The sequence below is a fragment of the Cheilinus undulatus genome, linkage group 24, assembly GCF_018320785.1.
Source record: "Cheilinus undulatus linkage group 24, ASM1832078v1, whole genome shotgun sequence".
Classification (NCBI taxonomy): domain Eukaryota; kingdom Metazoa; phylum Chordata; class Actinopteri; order Labriformes; family Labridae; genus Cheilinus; species Cheilinus undulatus.
In genome coordinates this window covers 4,777,486-4,799,907 of record NC_054888.1, presented here as the reverse complement: position 1 = coordinate 4,799,907, position 22,422 = coordinate 4,777,486, and the positions used below count along the sequence as shown (strand labels likewise).

Below are 22,422 nucleotides of genomic sequence, written 5' to 3'. Positions count from 1 at the left end.
CCAGGCAAGAGCAGTTTAAATAAGGCGGCATGAGAGCAATGAGCCAATAGCATGCTTAGAGCAAATCAGCTGGCTGTCAGCTGATTAAGGCTTGCATTGGATCAGCTGGTCAGAGCAGAGCTTAACTCCCTGGCCCTCCTGAACTAATGCTAATGCTTGATTTAATGGCTGACAAGGCAAATAGACATTTCCAGGTTTTTGTGGTACCAATCAGATTTCAGGAGATCCTGTTTGGCCCTCACAACCACTGGCTCTGCCCCTGGAATATTTCTGGTGTTATTATTTTGGTTGCCAATATGTTTACTGTGTACAGAGTTGTCTCAATTTTAGTGTGCTGAAACTATGAAGTACAGTGCAGTAAGGCAAAAGCTCCGTGTTCAAATGTGGATCATATTTCATTTCATTTCTAGAATTTGCTGTGGGCCAGTCAGAATTGGACTGCAGGCCATTTGGCCCCCAGGCCGTAGTTTGGAAACCCCTGCTTTTGAAAAAGTAGAGCTCAAGTAGTGAAAATACTCGTTTTATTCTTTTCATTCTGTCACATGCAAAAAGTTTGTAAAAGTTATTGAGGCATGATGGTTGGCAAATCTGTTTAGGATTATAATGAACACACACTTTTTCATCAATCAAGGCAGTTGAAGGAATGTTGTGCTTCTCTTCTATTGTTTAAAGGGTCATTAAACCCTCAGACCACTTTTTTTTCAGCTGAGTACCTGTGCTTATCAATATGAAGTAGAGTTACTAAGTAGTTTGGGTCAAAACTCAGCATTTAAATACAAATTCTGTCATAAAGAAAAGTCCAGGTCTGATCAAACTGCTCCTATAGCATCCATGCTAATCTGACTGGCTGCCATTGTTTACAGACTTGCAGTCGCTTCAACTAAACCATGCCTGTAACTACTGCCCTGATGGGACTAGTGGGTCTAGCATCTCGGCTTGAAGCTTTGGAAGATGGTTCCTCTGAGAACAATCCATCAGCTTTGCAAGGTTGGGAGCCGCGTATGGTACTCCTAAACATTTTCTTTATTACCATTTGCAAAATCTTCCAGTCATCATCAGTCGTTTCTCCTTAAAAAAAGATGTCTTTATTTCTGGTTAACTCTCTCAATGGTTTATTAAATAATTCAGGTCCTTATAGATATTTTTCCATTGTCATGTGCTTCAATTAAAGTGATGAGTCTGCATGTTGTCTTTACAGAGCTCCCAGATTTTCTGAGCTTCTTTACAGTTCACTTCCACCAACTTTTGAGCTACTTCCAAACACTTAATGCATTCTCTATGATCATTTTAGGAAGCCTTGGCTGACCCGCAAAGAAATGCATTGATATAATGTATGATGTTTAAGTGATGATGGCTTGCTGTGACTCTCTGGTTCAGCAGGTTTTTATCACTGGCTCTGTTATTAAAATAAAAAGTGAAACTTGTGCAGTATTGATGATTCTACTTGTCAGTACTGCCATAACTGGCCTTTATTTTACTGCTTTTCTTGTTTAAATACAGTTAAAAATGGGCTTTTAAGAGTTTTCTCTGGGCGTGGTCATTGTGTAACATGAGCGCCCCCTGCTGGAGGCCCTGCAGACCCAGCCTGTAACCAGAAGCTCTGCTTAATAATTTAAGATTAGTACATTTTCTAAGGAAACCATGTGTTATACTTTGCTAGCTTAAACTGTAGCTTCACTGTTATAAACCAACAGTAAGTTATTTGTTTCAAGCATGCATAAATGACATGCAAGCACCAAAAGTGAAAGTTTAAGTCTGGATCATCACAAAACAGCTTGTTCATAAAGTTCTCTATCTCTGTCTTCGACTCGGCAGACATGGCTGCAGAATCACAGCTGATATTTTTAGCAACAGTCACCAATTCTTAGGGGAAGTTGGAAAGGTTAGACAAACTTTTTGCTCTTTATGCACTGATGGAGAGGAGTCTCAGATGTGGATGTGTCTCCTCTTTGAAAGGAATCCTTTCACCCAATTCTGTCAGAGTTTTCTCCTCTCTAACTCCATCATTTCTCTATCAATCACCACTCACAAATATTCCCTTTTACCCTTTCTTCCAGCCCTGATTTTGCCCGTTTCACCCCCTTTGCCATCCATCCCTCCCTCCCTCACTAATCTTCCTTCTTGTAGCAATGTCTTCTGAATGTGGCGTTGTGCACACATTTACTCTGATCAGCTTTACAGCGCTCTCAGCCAGTTATTCACTAGAACAGTCAAGTTCACCAAACATATGCCTACATACATTTTGGAAAGTAAAACTATCTGTGTGTTTTTTACTTTTGGAGTGTCTTTTAAAAAATGAATCACTGAGATTTGGATACCAGCCATGCAATAACTCAAGATTCTCTGAACATAACATGATATACTTCTACTTGGCCCATTCTACCTGTTTGTACTCTCTAATGTCCATCCATTCACACGTAATGAATGCCCATAATCTAAACATTTGGGTTTGACATCAAATGATGAATATGTGACAAGAGATCAACATTTCAGCTATTATTTCCAGGTATTTACATCTGGATCGCATACATAACAACCTCCAGAGGTCAGGAGTGAAAGTATCACCATCTACTGTTAGTGACATTAGCAACAACCTCCAGAGGACAGGAGTGAAGGTATCACCATCTACTGTTAGTGACATCAGCAACGACCTCCAAAGGACAGGAGTGAAAGTATCACCATCTACTGTTAGTGACATCAGCAACGACCTCCAGAGGTCAGGAGTGAAGGTATCACCATCTACTGTTAGTGACATCAGCAACGACCTCCAGAGGACAGGAGTGAAGGTATCAACATCTACCGTTCACAGATGACTTTGAGAACAAATGTACGGAGGCTACACCAGAAGATGCTAACTTCTCATTAGCAAGAAGAACAGGAAGGCCATGCTGGAATTTGTCAAAAAGTACAGAGAGGAGCCTCAAACATTCTGGGACAAAGTTTTATGGACTGATGAGACAACGATGAACCTTTACCAAAGTGATGGAAAGACTAAAGTTTGGAGAAAGAAAGGATCTGCTCATGATCCCAAACACACAAACTCATCTGTGAAACACAGTGGAGGTAATGTCATGGCTTGGGCTTGCGTGGTTTCTTCTGGGACGGACACATTAATCTTCATTGATGATGTAACACATGATGGCAGCAGCAGCATGAACTAAGAAGTCTACAGCAAGATAATGACCCAAAACACACTGCCAAAACAAGAAAGGAGTTCATCAGGGGCAAGAAGTGGAAGGTTGCAGACTGGCCAAGTCAATCTCCAGTCAGTTACATGTCCCAGTACATACTTGGTGTTCCGTTACAAATACTGCTGTAGTCTAAGCTGTGTATCAGACCCAGATGTAAATACCTGGAAATAAAAGCTGAAATGATGGTCTCTCGTCTCATTTTCATCTTTTGATGTCAAACCCAAATGTTCTCTTTATTTATCCAATTTTTCTATCCCTCATTTCATCCATCTTTCTGATGCCCATCCATCCGTCCATTCTTCCATCCATCTGGAAGAGCATCTATCCATTTTTCTATCCACCCACTTTCTCAGAAGCAGCAGTCCAGTCGTCCAACACATTTGATTTACTTCCCATCCAACCATCCATTTATCTACCATCCAGCCACCAAGCCCAGCTTCCATCCATATTTTCATCCATTCATTCAACATCCCATGATGCACCAGTCCAGTCTTCTATTTATCTGTGATCCAACCATCAACCAAAGCATGATCCAAAGCTTTCATCTTTTCATGCACAAGACCGGTCTACCATCCGTTGTCAGTCTAGTTTTTTACCGTCAGATGATTCACTGGTCCAGCCAAGCATCCATTTATCTTTCTCCTGATGCACCGGTCCTGTCTGCCATTCATCAGTTTATCCATCCATTCATCGATCCAATTACAATTATTTTTTTACCGTCTAGAATCCAGTTTACCTATTCATTTATCTGATTATCATTCACTCATCAATTCTGTCATTCAGATTCTTAATTAGTCAACCATCTCCCATCCATGCGTCCATTTATCTCTTCATATATTGATTTAGTGATCCAGATAGGCCAGGTTCTCAGCCATCCATGCTCTCTAGTGTTGTCGCCCAGTGTTGCAATATTTCTGCCATTCAACAACAGAACTGTTGTTTTACCTCCATTTGTCCTCTATTTTACCAGCTTCTGCTCCCATCAATCCTATTTTTCACCCCTTTAGGTGTTCCCCCATTCCTGTGAAGTGATTTTCTTTCACCTTAGGTTAAAGAATCCCTGGTTCTCATTTTCATTTGCAGGATAAACCATGGTTGTCATCCCTGCTGATGTCTCTTCTCTTTACAAAGAAGCCTTTTTCTTGATCCATCTTCCCCCATCTCCCCCGTCCGTCCCACCCTGGATCGTCCTCTCCCTCCATCTCATCTGGTTCCTATGTTCTTATACTGGCACAGCAGCAGGTTCTTGAATGTCTTTTTGAACGTGGCGTTGCACAGTGCATAACAGGCCGGGTTGATGGTGGAGTTGACGTAGCAGAGCCAGTAGCCGATGGCCCACACGGTGTCGGGAACGCAGGACTGGCAGAAAGTGGAGATCAGCACCATGACATTGTACGGCGTCCAGGTGATGATGAAGGCCAGCAGGATGGCGAAGATAGTCTTGGTCACCTGTAGAGAAAGAAATAGAGGCAAAGTGAATGGAACAAAAGAAAATCAAACTGCATGATAATCTTCTTCCCTCTGAGTAGATGTAAATTGTTTTCAAATTATTTCACTGTGGTATAAAAATCAATTTTCTGAGATCTTATCTTTCAGAGAAAAACATGTAATTGATGTAAAATGGTAGAAAAGAAAGCAGAAAATGTAACATTCAATCTGTAACAGTGATAAAGTCAAGTACTTACCATTGTTTCTGATCTTTTTATGATATGAACTAAATTGCCAATAAAAAACAACAGCTCTTTTACTGTGACAGAGGCTGTAAGAGTCTCTGCAGTTACTCAGACAATCTACTCCTATGGAAATGATGCAAACAAGCAAGCAAGACCTCTTCATAGTTTCACGTAGTTTTGTGGTGGTGTTTTTAACACCTTTGGCATATTTTATTTCTTAGAAAGAGGGAGAAACAATCTTCTTCCTTCACTGACATCTCTTAAATTGTATTCTGACATGTTTTCATGCTTTCCTGTAATAAAGAAATATGTGACAAGCTTTCGAACAAGTTGCTGCCGCTGAATCACAACCGTACTGCTTTATTTGCTAAAAATACTGTGTCTAAAACCGGAAGCAGCCCTTGTCAAACACAAAAACAGTCATTTCACCTTGGAAAAAATAAGAGTTGGTGATCTGTTGCTGCCCTGATTAGCTTCTTTTGTGAGACTTTTGTGTGTTGCACAAATATTGTTTTGGATCCAAACCAGGCAATTACATCCTCCACCATCCCACAATAACACAAAAACAGACAGAACTCACAGCAGGGAAACGGGAGCTTAAATATTCTGCAAGGTAAAAATCAGAGATGCATTGATTGAGATTTTTTTCCTTTCTGTAAAAAATTTTATTAATTAATAATGTGTGACTCAACATATGGGAAGCACAGATGCACAGATCCGCCAAGGGCTGGGAGTTGAGTTGCAGCCTACGCTGTTGGTCTGAGTAGCTCTGAACCTGGCACAGAGGTCCATGAACGTTGATGCAGCCCTGTGGCTACTACTGGTAATCACTGGTGGCTTCCGATCTCTCAGTTAAGTTGACTTTATCGCTACTGTGTGTGAGATAAATGACTGTAGATGGCGAGCTGGGGACTGCATGGCGGTGCAGGGGTTAGCACTGTTGCCTCACAACAAGCGGGTCTGTGGTTCTGTGCGGAGTTTGCATGTTCTACCCATGAGTGCATGGGTTCTCTCCGGGTACTCCGGCTTCCTCCCACCCAAAAAAACCATACTCATTAGGTTAATTGATGACTCTAAATTGACCCCCTGTATCTGGAGAGATACATTTATGACAATGCGTATTGACTACAATAAAAGTAGTTCAAAAGCATCTAATCCATAGTGGCATCAATCTGAATATAAGGGTTATAAAGGAGGAGGCTGGGGTGGAGGACAAGCTTTGCCAGCAGCAGCAGCGTGGTGCATCAGTGTAAATGCAAGGGGGGATTAGTGAGAAGTACATCATATTTAAATGGACCGCTGTGTTGAGAGAAAGAGCTGTGATTGGCTGTGGGAGCTGGGAGGCAATAATTAGGATCAGCTGGCTGTCAACTGATCACTGCTAGGCGCTTGTTCATTTCTAGAACAAGCAATGACAGAATGCAAGGTCAGCAGCAGGCTGAAAAAGGGTAGATCTGAGGTAAATTTGTCTCCGCTGGCTTCTTTGTCAGATAACAATGCTCCTTCTACTTTGTGAAGGATTAATTCCTAACTTTTCTATTAATGCAAACAATAAACCCTCCAAACGTCAGCTTTCCTCCCTCACTGCTGGTCTTTTGAATGTTAAGTCCGCCTTGTTGTGATTTTGAAGAGTGATGGGCCCAAATTAGACTCATGTCTGTCACGTTAAAAGCTCAGAGGAACGTTTCCAAATACCATCTGTCACTCCCAACGATAATTAAGTGAAGTGACTGCAGCACAAAAGCCACTCATCTCTGAAAAAACAGCTGCTGCATAGGATTCACACGCTGCTGGAACGGAGTGATCCCACCTGCACATCAGCAACATGCAAAAACAATCCATTTACAACAAAAACAATTATTTACATGAAAACTGAGGATTCATCATGATTTCTGCTGCACTGTTAAAGGAAACATCTTTTTTCTCCTCCAAGACTCAACAAACAGACTTTTATTCTCATGTCATGAGCATCCGCCCATCAGCAGCCGGTGTATTGTTGAGCTTTGTGTGAGTGTTCAGTGTTACATAACATACTTTCTTCTCCCTGGCAGCCATCTGTCTTTTCCTCTTCACTTGGCTCCTGGCGATGCTTGCAAACTTCCTCGCCACAGTCCGAGGGCGGCTGATGGGGATTGAATGCCTCTCTGAGCCATCTACAGGCGGGACGATCTCGATGGCCGTGATGCACTCGTCCCCCGTGTGCTTGGTTACGATCTTGATCTTGGACCACCTCGAGGCGGCGTTGAGCTTTGCATCAGCGGCGTTGGAAGCTGATGTTGGAGCTGGGTTTGGATGTACTGCAGCCTGTAATGAAAAAGGAGTCTGATGATTAACTTTTAGCGCCTCTTTGACTACTACTTTCACCATGTTATGTTTACATCAACACCATGTTTACCTGCACAGTCAAGATCATTTACAGTGTCCATAAAAAGTATTACCCTAACCCTCTTGGATGTTTTATTTATTTATAAATCAATCGTGCTCACTATAATTTGTCTTTTTCAATAGAAAAATTACAAAAAAAAAAAAAAAACCTCTCTAATGTCAATGTGACAACAGATTTCTACAAAGTAATGTCAATTAAATAAAAATATTGATGCCAGAGCCTTGGAAATATTTTTGTATTCAACCCCTGACTTATACTTTTCAATAACCTAGTTTTGGAGTGTTCTTTTGTCTTCATGGTGTAATGGTAGCCATGAATCCTGATCACTGTCCTTGTTCAATAAAGACAGATGGATATACAATAATGGATAAAAATATTTTCATCCCTGGAATTTTTCCAGAAAATACACCATTTCTCCCAGAAATTGTTGCAATTACAAATGTTTTTGGTATACACATTTATTTTCTTTATGTGCATTGGAACAACACACAAAAAACAGAAGAAAAAAGACAAAATTGACAAAATTTTACACAAAACTCAAAAATGTGCCGGACAGAATTGTTGGCACCCTCAACTAAATATTTGGTTGCACACCCTTGGAAAAAAATAACTGAAGCCAATCACTTCCTATAACCATCAACAATTTTCTTACACCTCTCAACTGGAATTAGCCTAACCACTCTTCTTTTGCAAAGTCCTCTAGGTCTCTCAGATTTGAAGGGTGCCTTCTTTTAACAGCAGTTTTGAGATCTCTCCACAGGTGTTCAATGGGATTTAGATCCAGACTCATTGCTGACTACTTCAGAACTCTCCAGTGCTTTGTCTCCAACCATTTCTTGGTGCTTTTTGAGGTATGTTTCAGGTCATTGTCCTGCTGGAACACCCTTGACCTCTGACCCAGACTCAGCTTTCGGACACTAGGCCCTACATTGCGGCCCAAAATCTTTTGATAGTCTCCAGATTTCATGATTCCTTGCACACAGTCAAGGCACCCAGTGCCAGAGGCAGCAAAACAACCCCAAAATATCTTTGAACCTCCACCATGTTTGACTGTAGGTACTGTGTTCTTTTCTTTGTAGGCCTCATTCAGTTTTCTGTAAACAGTAGAATGACGTGCTTTTCCAAAATGCTCTACCTTAGTCTCATCTGTCCACAAAATATTCTCCTGGAAGGATTGAGGCTTCCTCGGCTACATTTTTGCAAACTCCAGTCTGGCTTTTTTATGTCTCTTTGTCAGCAGTGGGGTTCTCCTCAGTCTCCTGCCGTAGTGCTTCATCTCATTCAGATGACGACGTATGGTCCGAGCTGACACTTTTGTACCCTGAGTCTGCAGTACAGCCTGAATTTGTGTGGAAGTTGACTGAGGATGTTTATCCACCATTCCAACTATCCTGCGTTGCATTCTTTTGTCAGTTTTTCTCTTCCATCCACGTCCAGGGATGGACCATATATTGTTCATATTTTTCCACAATTTTGATTCTTAAGTCCTCAGACAATTCTGGGCTCTTCTTTCTCTTCTCCATGCTTGGTGTGACACGCACAGGCACACAACACAAAGGCTAAGTCAACTTTTAGACATTCTAACTGGCTTCAGGTGTGATTTCTATATTGCCAGCACCTGTTACTGCCACGGGTGAGATTAAATGAACATCCCATGCTTGAACTAAAATAATTTACCCACAGTTTTTTTAAAGGGTGCCGACAATTTTTTGTCTTGTTCCAATGCACATAAAGGAAATAAATGTGTATACCAAAAACATTTGTAATTGCAACAATTTCTGGGAGAAATTTTCTGGAAAAATTCCAGGGGTGCCAATACTTTCATCCATGACTGTCAGACACATATTGGAGAAAAATAAAGTTTTAAACACTGACCTCAGAGATGGCCTCATTGTTGGGGTTCTCCTTTGGTTCTGTGGGAGCGATGAAAGCTGTGGACGAATCATTGGAGCTCTCCTTCTCCTCCTGGATGGATAAACAGATTTAAAATGTTTAAACAGTGCGGTAAAAAAGAGCTCCATCTTCTGTTTGATTCAGTACCTGAGTGAGTCCAGGACTGGGCTGAGCTTGGACCTGGTTCTGCTCCGGTTTGGGTTCCTCCACTCGTCCATTCTTGACGGCGTCCAGCGCTGTGGTGGTAGAGTCCAGGCTGAGTTTGGGGGTGGAGCGAGGACTGGCTTGAGGGCTGGTCTCGTTGTTGTTGTTCTGCTTCAAGAGGTGGCTCTTCATTAAACTGGGAGTCCTGGGAATCACACATTTAGATTATTGCTCCCAGTAACACTGCTTTTGTCAGTCATCCATGCATTCATCTTCTTGGTAGCTGTAAAAATATGCAAATGAGGTTAGCTGATTCAGCTGTTTGACTCATTTTTTCAGAACAGTATTGCTTTTAAATTTCCACTTTTCTGTGATTGTTTTAAATAAACTTTTGTACCGTTATGCACTTCCTGGCTGCCACTTGTTTGCTCTAGAACAGGGGTTTCCAAACTTTTTCCACTGAGAGCCACACACAAAAGTACATATGGATGTTGGGGTCACTTTATTACCTGTAATAATATGTGAGGTATATGACATTGATTAAGCCAGAAGCAGAATAAAGGAGGAGCTAGGGTGGAGGAGGGTTGCATTAGCAGCGAGAACAGCAGAGTGTGGTCAGGCAAGAGCAGTTTAAATAAGGCGGCATGAGAGCGATTAGCCAATAGCATGCTTTGAGCAAATCAGCTGGCCATCAGCTGATTAGGGCTTTCATTGGATCAGCTGATTGGGGTAGAGCTTAACTCCATGGCCTGCCTTAACTAACACTAAATGCTCACTTAGACAATCATTTCCAGGATTTTGGGGATACCAATCAGATTTCAGGGGACCCTGTTTGGTCCTAGCTCCACCCCTGGAATATTACTGGTACTGCCATTTGCTGCTGTAACCTATCAAGCGGTTAGAAAACAAGATATTGTTATTATTTTGGTTTGTAATATACTTATCATGTGCAAAATTGTCTCAATTTAGTCCCAAAAACACATCAATTAATTCTTCTTGTCAAAATGTTTGTTTACAGAATTAGCATGATAGCACTAGCTTGTGCTGAAACTATGAAGTACAGTGAAGCAAAAGCTTCTTGTTTAAATGTGGATCATTTTTAAATTTCATTTCTAGAATTTGCTGTGGGCCAGACAGACATTCAACCGTGGGCTGCATTTGGTCCCTGAGCCATAGTTTGGACACCCCTGCTCTAGAATCACTCATGTTTCACAAACATCCTACTCAATAAATGGACATTTTAAAAACTTTAACACCTATTATTTTTATGACATTTTGCTGCTTCCTGTCACTTTAGTTCTAGCATTTTCTTAACAGACGCCAGATTTTATTTTTATGTTATAATTACAATCTGAAGCATTATTGGCCACTTATTCATTTATAATTCACATACTATTGATGTAAGCTTTTTCTAATCCAAGTGCGCTTACATTAAAGCACCTCTGCTTCCACTTATGGGCAGGGAGAAGGCTCCCATTTGGCTGACCCATTCCAGATCGAGATAACCAGTGGTCATAAGGTTGATGTTTTTTCATTTCTGATGTCAGTGGCTGTATGGTTGGTTCTCAAGAGGTCATTGAATGAGGCCGCAGGCAGCCCAGCTCAAATGGGGCTAGAATATATGATGTTTGTGCATTTTATCATTCTTTGAATCAAATAATCCCCTACTGTGGAGGTCCAGCATTGACTATAAAGCCCTTTTGTTTGAGCTCCTGTTGATTTTATTGTGCTGCAAAAATAAAGGGACTCTAAAAGTGGGTATTGAATGATTTATTGCTCACATATTATGGAAATTAATTGTGCGGCAAATTGCGTACATGTATTATTCATGTTAATAGCCTGGGCGACATGGTTCTGGAGCTACTTAGCATTTTAGTGACCCACTTGTAAAGGCAATCCAATAAATAAGAAGTGATGTAAACAGAAAAACATTTAAATGTTAGAAATATGAGTGGGCTTGAGTTTGTTTAGTGGTTTTCTACTCATTTTGACTCATGAAAGCACTTTTTACACTGCAGCTCACACTGGCTCGTTTACACACTGATAAGAAAATGTAGATTATGGGTCTGATTTCTCCCTTCCAACCTCAGTCAGAAAAGGGCTGATTATCTGATGTTCTACAGATTATCTTGACAGATTTTCCCGTGGAATGATGTGTGCTAAGATTGGCTTTACCCTCCCTGATCTGCTCTAAAGACAATCAGAAACATCCAAATTTAAAACCATAAATATCAAACATATAAGGGGTCAATTGAGCATAGAGCTGAGTAAATCAGAGATGTAAGGTGGAGGAGGAGAGACAGGGCATGAACACAGCAGCAACACAGAATAGCCTACAGCAACTGGCCACTTTATTAGGTACAACTGTTCAATTGCTGAACACAGACAGTTAATAAATCAATCACTTGGCAGCAACTCAATGCATTTAGTCATGCAGACGACCTGCTGAAGTTCAAACGGAGCATCAGAATGGGAAAAGGGTGATCTAAGTGACTTTAAACGTGGCATGGTTGTTGGTCTGAGTATTTCAGAAACTGCTGATCTGCTGGGATTTTCACGCACAACCATCAACAGAGAATTGTCCAAAAAAGTGAAAATATCCAGTGAGCTGCAGTTGTGTGGATGAAAATGCCTTGTTGATGTCAGCCGTCAACAGTAAGCCGGCGAGTTATTTCTGTCGATATTCTCGAGCGCAATGATTCACACCTGACTTCTGATCTCTTTCTCTGCTGCAATCACTGCTGCCTGGATCATCACTGTGCTCTTGCTTTCAACCCGCCTCCACCCCAGCATCCACCTGTTGGCTCCGACTGGGGGGTTTAAGCTGTTATCTTATCACTCCCCAAATTCTGTATGTAAAAAGCGACGAGGGACTAAGTCGGAGCCTGGCGCCAAACATGTTATGTTGCAAAGTAAATGCTTAAACAAACTACAACATGAGATTATTGGCTGAAATCCACTCGTTACAACCAAGCTATGCAGAACAACATTTCTGGACACACAACATGTGAAACCTTGAAGCAGATGGGCTACAGCAGCAGAAGACCACACAGGGTATCACTTCCGTCAGCTAAGAACAGGAAACTAAGTCTAAAGACTCACCAGAATTGGACAATAGAAGATTGGAAAAATGTTGCCTGGTCTGATGAGCCTCGATTTCAGATGGTAGGGTCAGAATTTGGTGTAAGTAACATGAAAGCATGGATCCATCCTGCCTGTATCGACTGTTCGGGCTGCTTGTGGTGTAATGGTGTGGGGAATATTTTCTTTGCACATTTTGGGTCCTTTAGTACCAGTTAAGCGTTAGCTAACCTGAGTGATGTTGCTGACCATGTCCATCCCTGTATGACCACAGTGTACTCATCTTCTGGCTACTTACAGCAAGATAATGCATCAAAGCTCAAATCATCTCAAACTGATTTCTTGATATATCTCAGTCCAGTGTGATGGTATCATGTCAATATGGACCAAAATCTCTGAGAAATCTTTCCAACACCTTGGTGAAACTATGCCACAAAGAATTAAGTCAGTTTTGAAGGCAAAGGAGGTCCAAGCCAGTACTAGCAAGGTGTACCTAATAAAGTGGCCAGTCTAAACAAGGAGGAGAGCAGGTACTTAATGTTTGTCGTTGTAAAAACCATGAAAATAAGTTAATTTTCTTTAACCTTTGGCAGTTATCATGCATGATATTTGACAAAGATTTTCTTTTTTTAATGAATTTCTGAAATTTCATTATTCACACTGTGTTGGTAGAATTTTTCACTGTGTAGACAAAAACTTACACGCTCCCTCCTAAAGCCCTTTTAGGCCACACCATGAAAATCACTCTTTTTCATTCTACTGCCATTGCAATACAGAAATAAAAAATCCTGTCAATTCCTCTGTTATTCTATCATTCAGTGGTAAAAATATTTGCACACAAATTTTTTTTTGCCAAATTTTGCCATTTTTCAATGTTTGCAGAGAGGCATTGTGAGAGATAATGACCTTGATTGAAATGATAGGATATAACAGTAACTGTAAGCCAGTGGAATGAATTATTTCAACTAAAACTAATTTTGGTGTTTTCTATAGATGTCAGATTCTGGTGTGTATGGCTATTGAGAAATTAGTGATTTTGTGTGTGAGTGTGTAGGTGAAGCCAAAACACACACTGAAATCTGGGCTGGAAAATTACATTGATGAAAACCTGGAAAAACTGAATTTTTGTACCTCATACCCATGGTATAAAAAACACGAATTTGATTATGTTAGGAATGCATACTGGACTTATGCCTTTGAAGTTGTAGTTTTTAGTTTTTTTCATCTGATTCCCATATTTCTACTATGATTGATGTGCAGAGACGTTATATGCTATTTACAGTAGGTTATATTATATGGTGCAGAATGATAATTTCAGGGTTTTAGAGATTTTTGAAGGTTAAAATTTAAGATTATTCATCTGAATATGGCCTCTTTGTATTCCTTCTTTATTGAGCTTTCAAGGTATGTGCACGTGCATGTGTGGGTGCGTGTGTGTGTGTGCATATGTTGCGTGCAGGAGAGGTGTGGTCTGTAACATCAACTGTTCTCACGGCATTTTCTTTGATGTATGTCTTTGAAGTGAAAAGATAAAATCCCCTTTCATCAACATGACCTTTGCAGCCATGTCTGCATCATAAATAAAAGTTTTGAAAAACAAGAAGCAGCCAATCCCTGCAGAGCAGAGTGTAAACGCTACAGCCATGTGCATCCACCTGTTTATGCAGGTGCAGCTGCTAAAAATTGGAATTATGTAAATAAACTGGCATTTACAGGGATAAAATTATGAAAATTAATTTACATTTGCTATACATGACAAGGAATGGAGTTAAGGACCTAAAACTGAAAAAAAAAAAAAAAAAACAGTTTTTTTCTTTCATGTTTAATACTTTAAAATAAACCCAATGTCCTAAAAGGGCATTAAGAGGGAGAGTGTGATTTTTTAAAGGAGGGCCTGAGGGTTAAGGGAAATTAAATACAAGTTAAAAGAAGTAAATAGTAGGTCAAAACAGACATCAAATTTAGCTGAAAATAGCCTAATGCAGGGGTGTCCAAATTATGGCCCATGGGCCAAATGTGGCCCACTGTCCATTTTTGATTGGCCCTTGCAAATTCCAGAAATAAAATGAAATTTGGCCAAAATTAAATATGAACCACAAAGTAAAGATAGGGCCCAGATCTGGCTCAAAGCTGGCACTGATTGGTCCCAGCTTCAGCACAAGGTGATGCTACCATGCCAACTCTGTAAACAAACATTTGACTAAAATAATTTATTGGTGTGTTTTATGTGACCGAATACAAATAATAGTGTAAATGGTACACATACTGGCAAGCAAAATAATAAAAATATCTTTATTTATAACTTGATGGATTATGGCAGTAAATAGTAGTGCCAATAACATCAGTGCTCAGTCTGGGACAAGACCACCCTGCTTCAGTACAGCTTACAAACAGATATGTGGCTTGGAAAACACTGCTGTGGATTCCAAATCTGTTCGGTAGCAAACAGACGGCCACATAGAGTTGTTTGCGAGATTTTTCATTTTAAGAGTAAAGACTCTGGTTGTTGGTGAATGAATAAGAAATAGCAGCAGTAGGAGCAATTTGGGGTTTAAAGTCTTACATGACATGTAGCAGCAAAAGCTGTGGGATCAAACCCCCAACCCCCAGATTAAGAGACAACCAAGTCTTCCACTGAGCTCCATCAATCTACATTTAGGAAAAGAATCCAGCTAAACTGTGCACAAGTAATGTTTATGTAAAACCTTAACTAATCAGATACAAAAGGCAAATTAAGATCAATGTTTTATAAGATAATGTACATATTAATCATATTTATCTTGATATTGACTGCATTATTTTCTTTATAGTTGCATATTTGCTTGTCATGTCTGCTTGGATGGACAGCAGAGAAGTGTAATATTGTGTAGAAGTGCTTAAAGGAAGTTTAATACTTTGTGCTGTCATGAAACTGGGTCATCTCTGTAATCCCTCATAACGAACCCAATTCAGCCTCAGCACGCTTGTTGTTCCCTGTCAGGGAATATTTCTTCTTAAATATTTTCCAGAACATAAGAAGAGGCATGATTTAATCATAATGACAAGGACGAATGAGACAGAAACTCTAAAATATGAAAGCTTAAACCTTTATTTTAGCCCTTGTTCCGGATATTAGTTTAATTTGGAGCTCTGTGGTTTCTTTTTTCCCTGTCGTCTTTGATTTTCGTCTCCTGTCTCTGATGCTTTGTATAAAATCTGCTCTTACTTGATGCCCTTCTTCTCCTTCTTCTCCGGTTTGTGTTTGGAGACTCGGCTCCTGGAGGCCAGGGAGATGTGGATGTACAGGACAGTCATGATGATGACGGGGAGGTAGAACGCCGCGATGGCCGTCCCGAATGTCACTGCGGGGTTGGAGAGGAACTGCAGAGAGAGAGAGGAAGTCTTACATCACCCACAGAGAGTTTACATAAATATGTTTGTATTTGATCAAGGTTACAAGTTCATCTACAGGGTCTGATGCAATCCGCAACAACACACCTGAAATCAGAGCTGTTTTTGCTGTCTGTATACTGTAGGTTTGTGTTTAGATGTTTAAAACGGTGATGTGAGAGGTTGATCTGCACTGTTAACCTTCATCTTCCTGACATGCTAAATTCTAAGACTGATAAAGGACTCCCTTAAAACCCCAAGAAATACTCACCAACTGCGTAACTCTCATAAATAATGGTTACTATTGGTGTAAGTCATCTTTCCAAAGTCTGGGTCGTGGGCCACAGTTCAGTCACGGGAGATTTTCTGGGGTCACTGAATGACTTTTCAGAATTCTTTGCTACAGTATTTAGTGTGACATTTATGTGTGCAGTATCGCATTAGTTCAGGGAAGGCCACAGTTGAGCGCTCCCATATAATCGAGATCAGCTGATCTCACGCAAGCCCTCATCAGCTGATGGCCAGGTGATTCATTCTTATCAGGCGGTTAGCTAATTGCACTCATGCTGCCATATTTAACCTGCTCTAGCCTGCCTATGCTTTGCTGCTCCCTCTGCAAGCTGCTTTTTTGCAACCCTCCTCCACCCTAGCTCCTCCTTTATCCAGCTTCTGACTTAATCAGTGTCACTCAGTTGTCATTAATGCTTGCTCTGCTCTGCTCTTTATACTTATCACATAGGCTTGAAGAAGGGGCAGGGGGATCCCAAAACAGCCACATTTGAGAATATCAAATAACAGCAATTAGAGCAAATTAATAAATGCTAATAAAGATAAACATTTATAAACTCAAAAGCTCTAAAGTCACAGTTATTGAAAGCACCTGCATCACATGGCAGTTGGGCCATGTCATGCAGGCTATGTGGACTTGTAAATAAATCAAATAGCACAGCTTTAACACTCCCCTTATTATGGCGCATGGCCTATCACTGCACAGAGACGCTGAGCCATTGTGCAGTTATTTGGGAAAAAACATCCCTTTCTATGCAAATTGGAATTAATGCATTAAGAATCTAATGATGAAGAGGGTAAAAGCACAGTATAAATACAGTAAAGATTAGCAGATAGTAATCTGCAAGAGCTGATGGAATTGTGCTGCAGATTTTACAACGCACAAAGTTTTCAGGGATCAGGGAACAGCCTCATTTCTGTATGTCTTTTGAATGAATGATCATAAATAAAGTGTAAATAAGGTTGGAAAACATTACTTTGACACTGCTATTAAACCATAATTACGAGTTAAATCAGTCCGAGACTCTGAGCTGCTTTTATCCATGTGTGGCACTGTTACACATGACAAGGACGTGGTTGTTAATTAAATGCACAGTCTGTTACTCTGAATATTTAAAGAGGGGGTATTGTGCCTTTTTTTTCAAGGCTTTACACCATCTCTCTGATAGCCACGTAGTAACTTCACATGGTTTACAGCTCAAAAAACTTCTCATGTTTCTCACACTGGCGTCCTGAAAAACCCTTATTTAAACCTCCGTCTGAAACGCTTTCTTTTCGCTGCTGTCTCTTTAACACCCCCCCCCCGTCTGTCACATCTTTACGGGCCAATCAGAGAAACAAAACAGGTGACGTAGCCACTACCAAGCTCACGCTTGCGTCCCTACCAAAAGAGTAAACTCCATAGAGAACAGCATAACATGAACCATGGCGACTCTAGACATGTCAGTACACAACTTTTGTTGTTTTTGAAAAGAAAACAACTCACTGCTGTTCTTTGTTTTTCTTTTGATGAAGAAATGTCTTCAAGTTCTGATAAAACTGGTGCTTTAGCAGCATCCACGCTAATCTCTTCCTCCGTAGCTGCACCAGCTCTTGCTGCTGTTTGTTAATGTTACGACTCTTCTGCACCTGAAAGTACTGCCCCTTGTCGCTGATTGGTCCTATCACTTTCTAACCGGGCCTTAACTGTTCAGACAGGAGCTTTGCAAGATGGATTCGCCAGTGAGAAACACAGATCAGCTCAAACTAATTCAAAATTGACGATGCAAAATGCATTATGCACATAACAATTACTGACATATCTACAGTTGTTATGCAGTTCTCTATGGAGTTTACTCGTTGGTAGGGGCGCACCTTGGTTTGGGGCTCTGATTATGTGACAGAGCATAATGTGACAGAACGCTGTCTATGGAATGCTGGCATGCCATGATTTGTCCACATTTGCATAGTTAACAGCAAATATTTCTGGCCTCAAACCAAGGGTTAGGAAAAAAGAATACAAGTATTTACAATTGTTTCCACAGTAATTTAAGCTAATTAGCATAGTAGGGGTGTGAATCTCTCCTTCTCAAGGTGATACTATTCAAATCTTGATTCAAAGGCTACAATCTGATTCACTGATGATTCATTAAAATACAGAATAATTCGGTCTGATCTGATTCAATTCAGAACAAACTGATCATGGAACCCAAATAACTCCCCTCTGTATGATATAAGATCAGTTGGCTGAGATGTGTTGATTATGTCACTAAATTAATCGCTCTTAACAACATGTTACTGTTGTAAATCCCATGAATACAACAGGCTGTGGATACTTTTGGGATAACCAATGACTTTCATGGGTTTTTTACTAAGAAAAGTTCATGTTCAGGTTTGTTTGCGCTATGTTTAGCATTAGCATCTTCGCTAATCTTTACCTCTGCTGTCTCAACAGCTGCCGTTGTCTGTAATCACTTTTCTCCAAGGTGTTCAGACGGGTGGACATTTCCAAAGTGTCCCTCCTTCACGTTAAATCCACGACTTGATTGTAACTGTAATTGTGTGATGTTTCAGCGGTGACCATTGAAACTCATCCGGGTACTTAGTTAGCAACTACAGCTAACGTAACTCTGGTGCAAAGGTAAAAGGTCACCTCGGCTCACGCCGGATTAAAGAGCCAAAGCATGGCGGAACAAGCCTCAGCGTACCTATCTCTAACATTAAAACCAGTCTGTAGACCTATTCATGCTACATTTTTACTGATCCAGGACTCAGACCTTTGATGTTACGATCGGTTTATCTTTACGCCACTACTGCTTAGTATTTAGTCATTCACATTTTTGAGGCTTTCTTTCATTCATGTGTTTTTTCATTCATTAAGAGAGTATTAGGCATGCATTACTACCATATTATTATTTTCAAAGAGAGTAATTTACATGTCAATATCTGTGTGCACTTGGGAATCTGGGGGCATTTATTCTCTTGGAGACTAATAGGGCTCCTTACTGTGTTACCCTACGCAAAGCAAAACATAATTTTGTAGATCCATCGGGACATGGGAGTGAGAGGAAACGGTCCACTTATCAATCAAGGATGGCTTCTGACAGACTTTAAAAAAGTGAACAGGGACACATGCTGGGAACATGACCTTCAACAATAAAAATCTTTGCAGATAAGATAAATGCCTCATTGGTTCTTTACACATCATCTTCACAAGAATGAGGCAGGAGTAATGAAAGGAAAGGGTTTCTTCTAATACATTATCATGTCCTTTCATGTGAGAAATACCATCACTTCATCAGTCAGACATGATCAGTAGCTCCTGGCTGTGTTTAGAGGAGCTAACCAAGAGGTTTACAGGCTACCATGACAATAAATGCTCCTTAAAGGCATATTTTTACATCAGATCAGTCATATACACATGCTGCTAAAGCCTGTTAACAGTGAGAATTCACCCCCTTGAATGTTTGACTATTTTACATTTTTTTTCTTCTTTTTTTATTTTTACCTCCACCAAGGAGGTTATGTGATCGGCAGGGTTTGTTTGTTTGTTAGTCAGTTTGTTTGTTAGTTTGTTTGTTAATTTATTCGTTAGCAACATAACTCAAAAGTTGTGGACGGATTTTGATGAAATTTTCAGGAAATGTCAGATATGGCAAAAGGAAGAACTGATTAGATTTTGGGAGTGATCTGGATCACCATCTGGATCCAGGAATTTTTTAAAGGTTTCTGTACTGTTGGGAGATAGGGCTAATGGCGGAGGTCTGAGCTCTCCAAGTGCTTTTCTAGTTTATGTATAATTCAGCTTCTATTGACAAAACAAAAATGACAAAAAAAACCTCTTTAATGTCAGAGTGAAAACAGATTTTTACAAAGAAATGCCAATTAAATAAAAACGTGAAACATAAAATAAATGACTGCATAAATATTCACCCACTTCAAGCAGGGGCTTGACTCGGCCACTCCAGAGCATTCACCTTGTTTAAACCATTTCTGTGTGGCTCTCTCTGTATGTTTTGGGTTATTTTCATGCTGGAAAATAAATCTTCTCCTAAGCCGTAGTTCTCCTGCAGACTGAAAAAGATTTGCCTCCAATTCCTATATTAAGTTCCCTGCATTCACTTTACCCTTTACATCATGATGCTGGCACCACCGTGCTTCACGGTCCAGATTTAATCTGAGTTTCCTTTAACAGTGGCTTCCTCTTTGCCACTCTCCCATAAAGCTTTGATAGGTGAAGAAGGGGATGTTCAGTCCCTTGGAATGTTTTTGTATCCATCCCCTGACTTATACTTTTTAATAACCTTTTCTTCGAGTTGCATGGGGCGTTCTTTTGTCTTCATGGTGTAATGGTAGCCAGGAACATGGATAAACCAGTGGCTTGAACTTCCAGACAGGTGTCTTTATACTACAATTACTTGAAACACATTCACTGCACTCAGGTGATTCTCATTTCCCTAACCGTGAGACTACTAGCATTAATTAGCTAAAGCTCTGTTGAATCAGGTCAGTCATTTTAAAGGAGGTGAATATTTTTGCAAGCACTTATTTGACCTTACATATGTCTTTTCGTCTAAAAGCCTAATTATATTGATCATGATTGATTTATAAAATCCTTGGCACTGTAGTCTGATCTGATAACAGTTACTCAATAATAAGCATGATTTTGTGCGTTTTTAGTTATGTGGAAATGTAGAGTAAGCAGCCTCATCATTCATTCAAAGATGGAAAAAGATGGAGCCCTCTGTATTCCTGTGAAACTGAAAAATGAGGCAAGGATGTCAAGGTTTTGGTCCGAAACCGAAAAGAAGAAAAAGAAGAGAAGCAAGGCCTGAATCAAGGCCTTGCTGTATTACTCAAACACTTGCTCTTCAGTCAAAGCAGACACCTGTGCAAAATGTCAGTAAATTCTATACAAGCAACCCTGAGATGTTAGACAAACACAACAGAAGGAGAGTATGACACAAACATCAAATGTCAGGGCGCAGGTGTTATGAAAAATCATGTCTGATGTTTTTATACATGCACAAAACTCAACAAAAATCCTGAAATCTCCAAGTGAGCCTGGAGTTTCTGGATGAAGTTAGCATCTTTGCATCACCAGTCAGTGATGAGAAAGAGGTGGTAGCTATAAGGGTGGTTTAGTTGAAGCAGCTGCAAGACTGTGAACAGTAGTGGCTGGTGAAAAGCGTAATTCACTCTGACACTAAAGATCGGCGCGAGAGGAGCCAGACGAGGTGGCTCGGGCATCTGGTCCGGATGCCTCCTGGACGCCTCCCTGGTGAGGTGTTGCGGGCAGGTCCCACCGGGAGGAGGCTCCAGGGAAGACCCAAGACACAATGGAGAGACTATGTCTCTCGGCTGGTCTGGGAACGCCTTGGGATCCCCTGGGAAGAGCTGGACGAAGTGGCCAGGGAGAGGGAAGTCTGGGCTTCCCTGCTCAGGCTGCTGCCCCTGCGACCCGATCTCAGATAAGCGGAAGAAGATAAATGGATGGATGGACTAAAGATCGGCCAGTTAATTAACCGTATGTGCAGCACAGTAAACACACAGTGTGATGTGTGTAATAACAGCAACATCCAGTGAGAGTGCTCACTTTGCAAAGCGTCTCTGTCAGCCTGTCTGGAGCTTTTACACAAGAAGTTAGCTGCGATGCATCAGTTCGGTTAGTCTATTGCTGAGCATTGCTACGTTTAATTTTCAAAAGGTTTAAACCCAGGACTCACTTGTTTTTAGTCTATGATGATTCAAAAGAAGACTGTACTTTACCTGAATATAACACTCTCCAGGCGGCACTGTTCTCTCCCCTACGATGAACTGCCAGAATAAGATGGCGGGCGCCCACAGGATGAAGGAAAGGATCCACGCTGCTGCGATCATCAATCCCGCCATTTTCGTTGTCCTCCTCGTCGGGTACGTCAGCGGTTTGGTGACGCAGAAGTACCGATCGAAGCTAATGATAAGTAAATTCATCACCGAGGCGTTTGAGACCACATAGTCTAACGCCAACCAAAGGTCACAGACCACAGGGCCGAGCGGCCAGTACCCCACGATGATGTAGACAGTGTACAGGTTCATGCTGAAGACGCCGATGATCAGATCAGCGCATGCTAACGAGAATAAAAAGTAGTTATTGACAGTCTGAAGGTGGCGATTCACTTTGATCGACAGCATCACTAAAATGTTCCCTGTCACAGTCACGAAGCTCAGCGATCCCGTTACCAAGGCGATAAAAAACATCTCCAGAGCCTTATAAGGGCTTCCTGCTCCGGTTCCATCGTCCACTGCCGAACAGGATGTCGAGTCGTTGGTGGAGCTGTTACATGATGAGTTGGAGAACAGGTCGCTGGACTGGTTTCCAGATGACCCTAGAGAGAGAGAGAAAAATCAGAGGTTAGATAAAGAAAGAAATGGTACT

General features: G+C 40.9%; 1 protein-coding gene across 1 annotated transcript; it reads right to left on the bottom strand.

The window, feature by feature from the left end:
• Window positions 1-4,394: 4,394 nt before the first annotated feature.
• Window positions 4,395-22,364, bottom strand: chrm4a (cholinergic receptor, muscarinic 4a). The gene is made up of 6 exons (XM_041782093.1): window positions 21,774-22,364; window positions 15,574-15,728; window positions 9,291-9,492; window positions 9,126-9,212; window positions 6,899-7,168; window positions 4,395-4,640 (listed from the first exon to the last, which is right to left on the bottom strand). The coding sequence occupies exons 1-6, from the start codon at window positions 22,242-22,244 to the stop codon at window positions 4,395-4,397; spliced, it is 1,431 nt and encodes a 476-aa protein (XP_041638027.1). The 5' UTR covers window positions 22,245-22,364.
• Between the last annotated feature and the right edge of the window lie 58 nt (window positions 22,365-22,422).

Bases quoted from the DNA above. Each gene is read 5' to 3' on its own strand.
- chrm4a (XM_041782093.1), bottom strand. From the start codon at position 22,244: ATGTTTTTTATCGCCTTGGTAACGGGATCGCTGAGCTTCGTGACTGTG. The intron at 9,493-15,573 runs GTAAGAGCAGAT...TGTGATTCCCAG, and splicing joins AAGGAGAAGAAGGGCATCAA to GACTCCCAGTTTAATGAAGA. The intron at 9,213-9,290 runs GTACTGAATCAA...TCCATCCAGGAG, and splicing joins CCAGTCCTGGACTCACTCAG to GAGAAGGAGAGCTCCAATGA.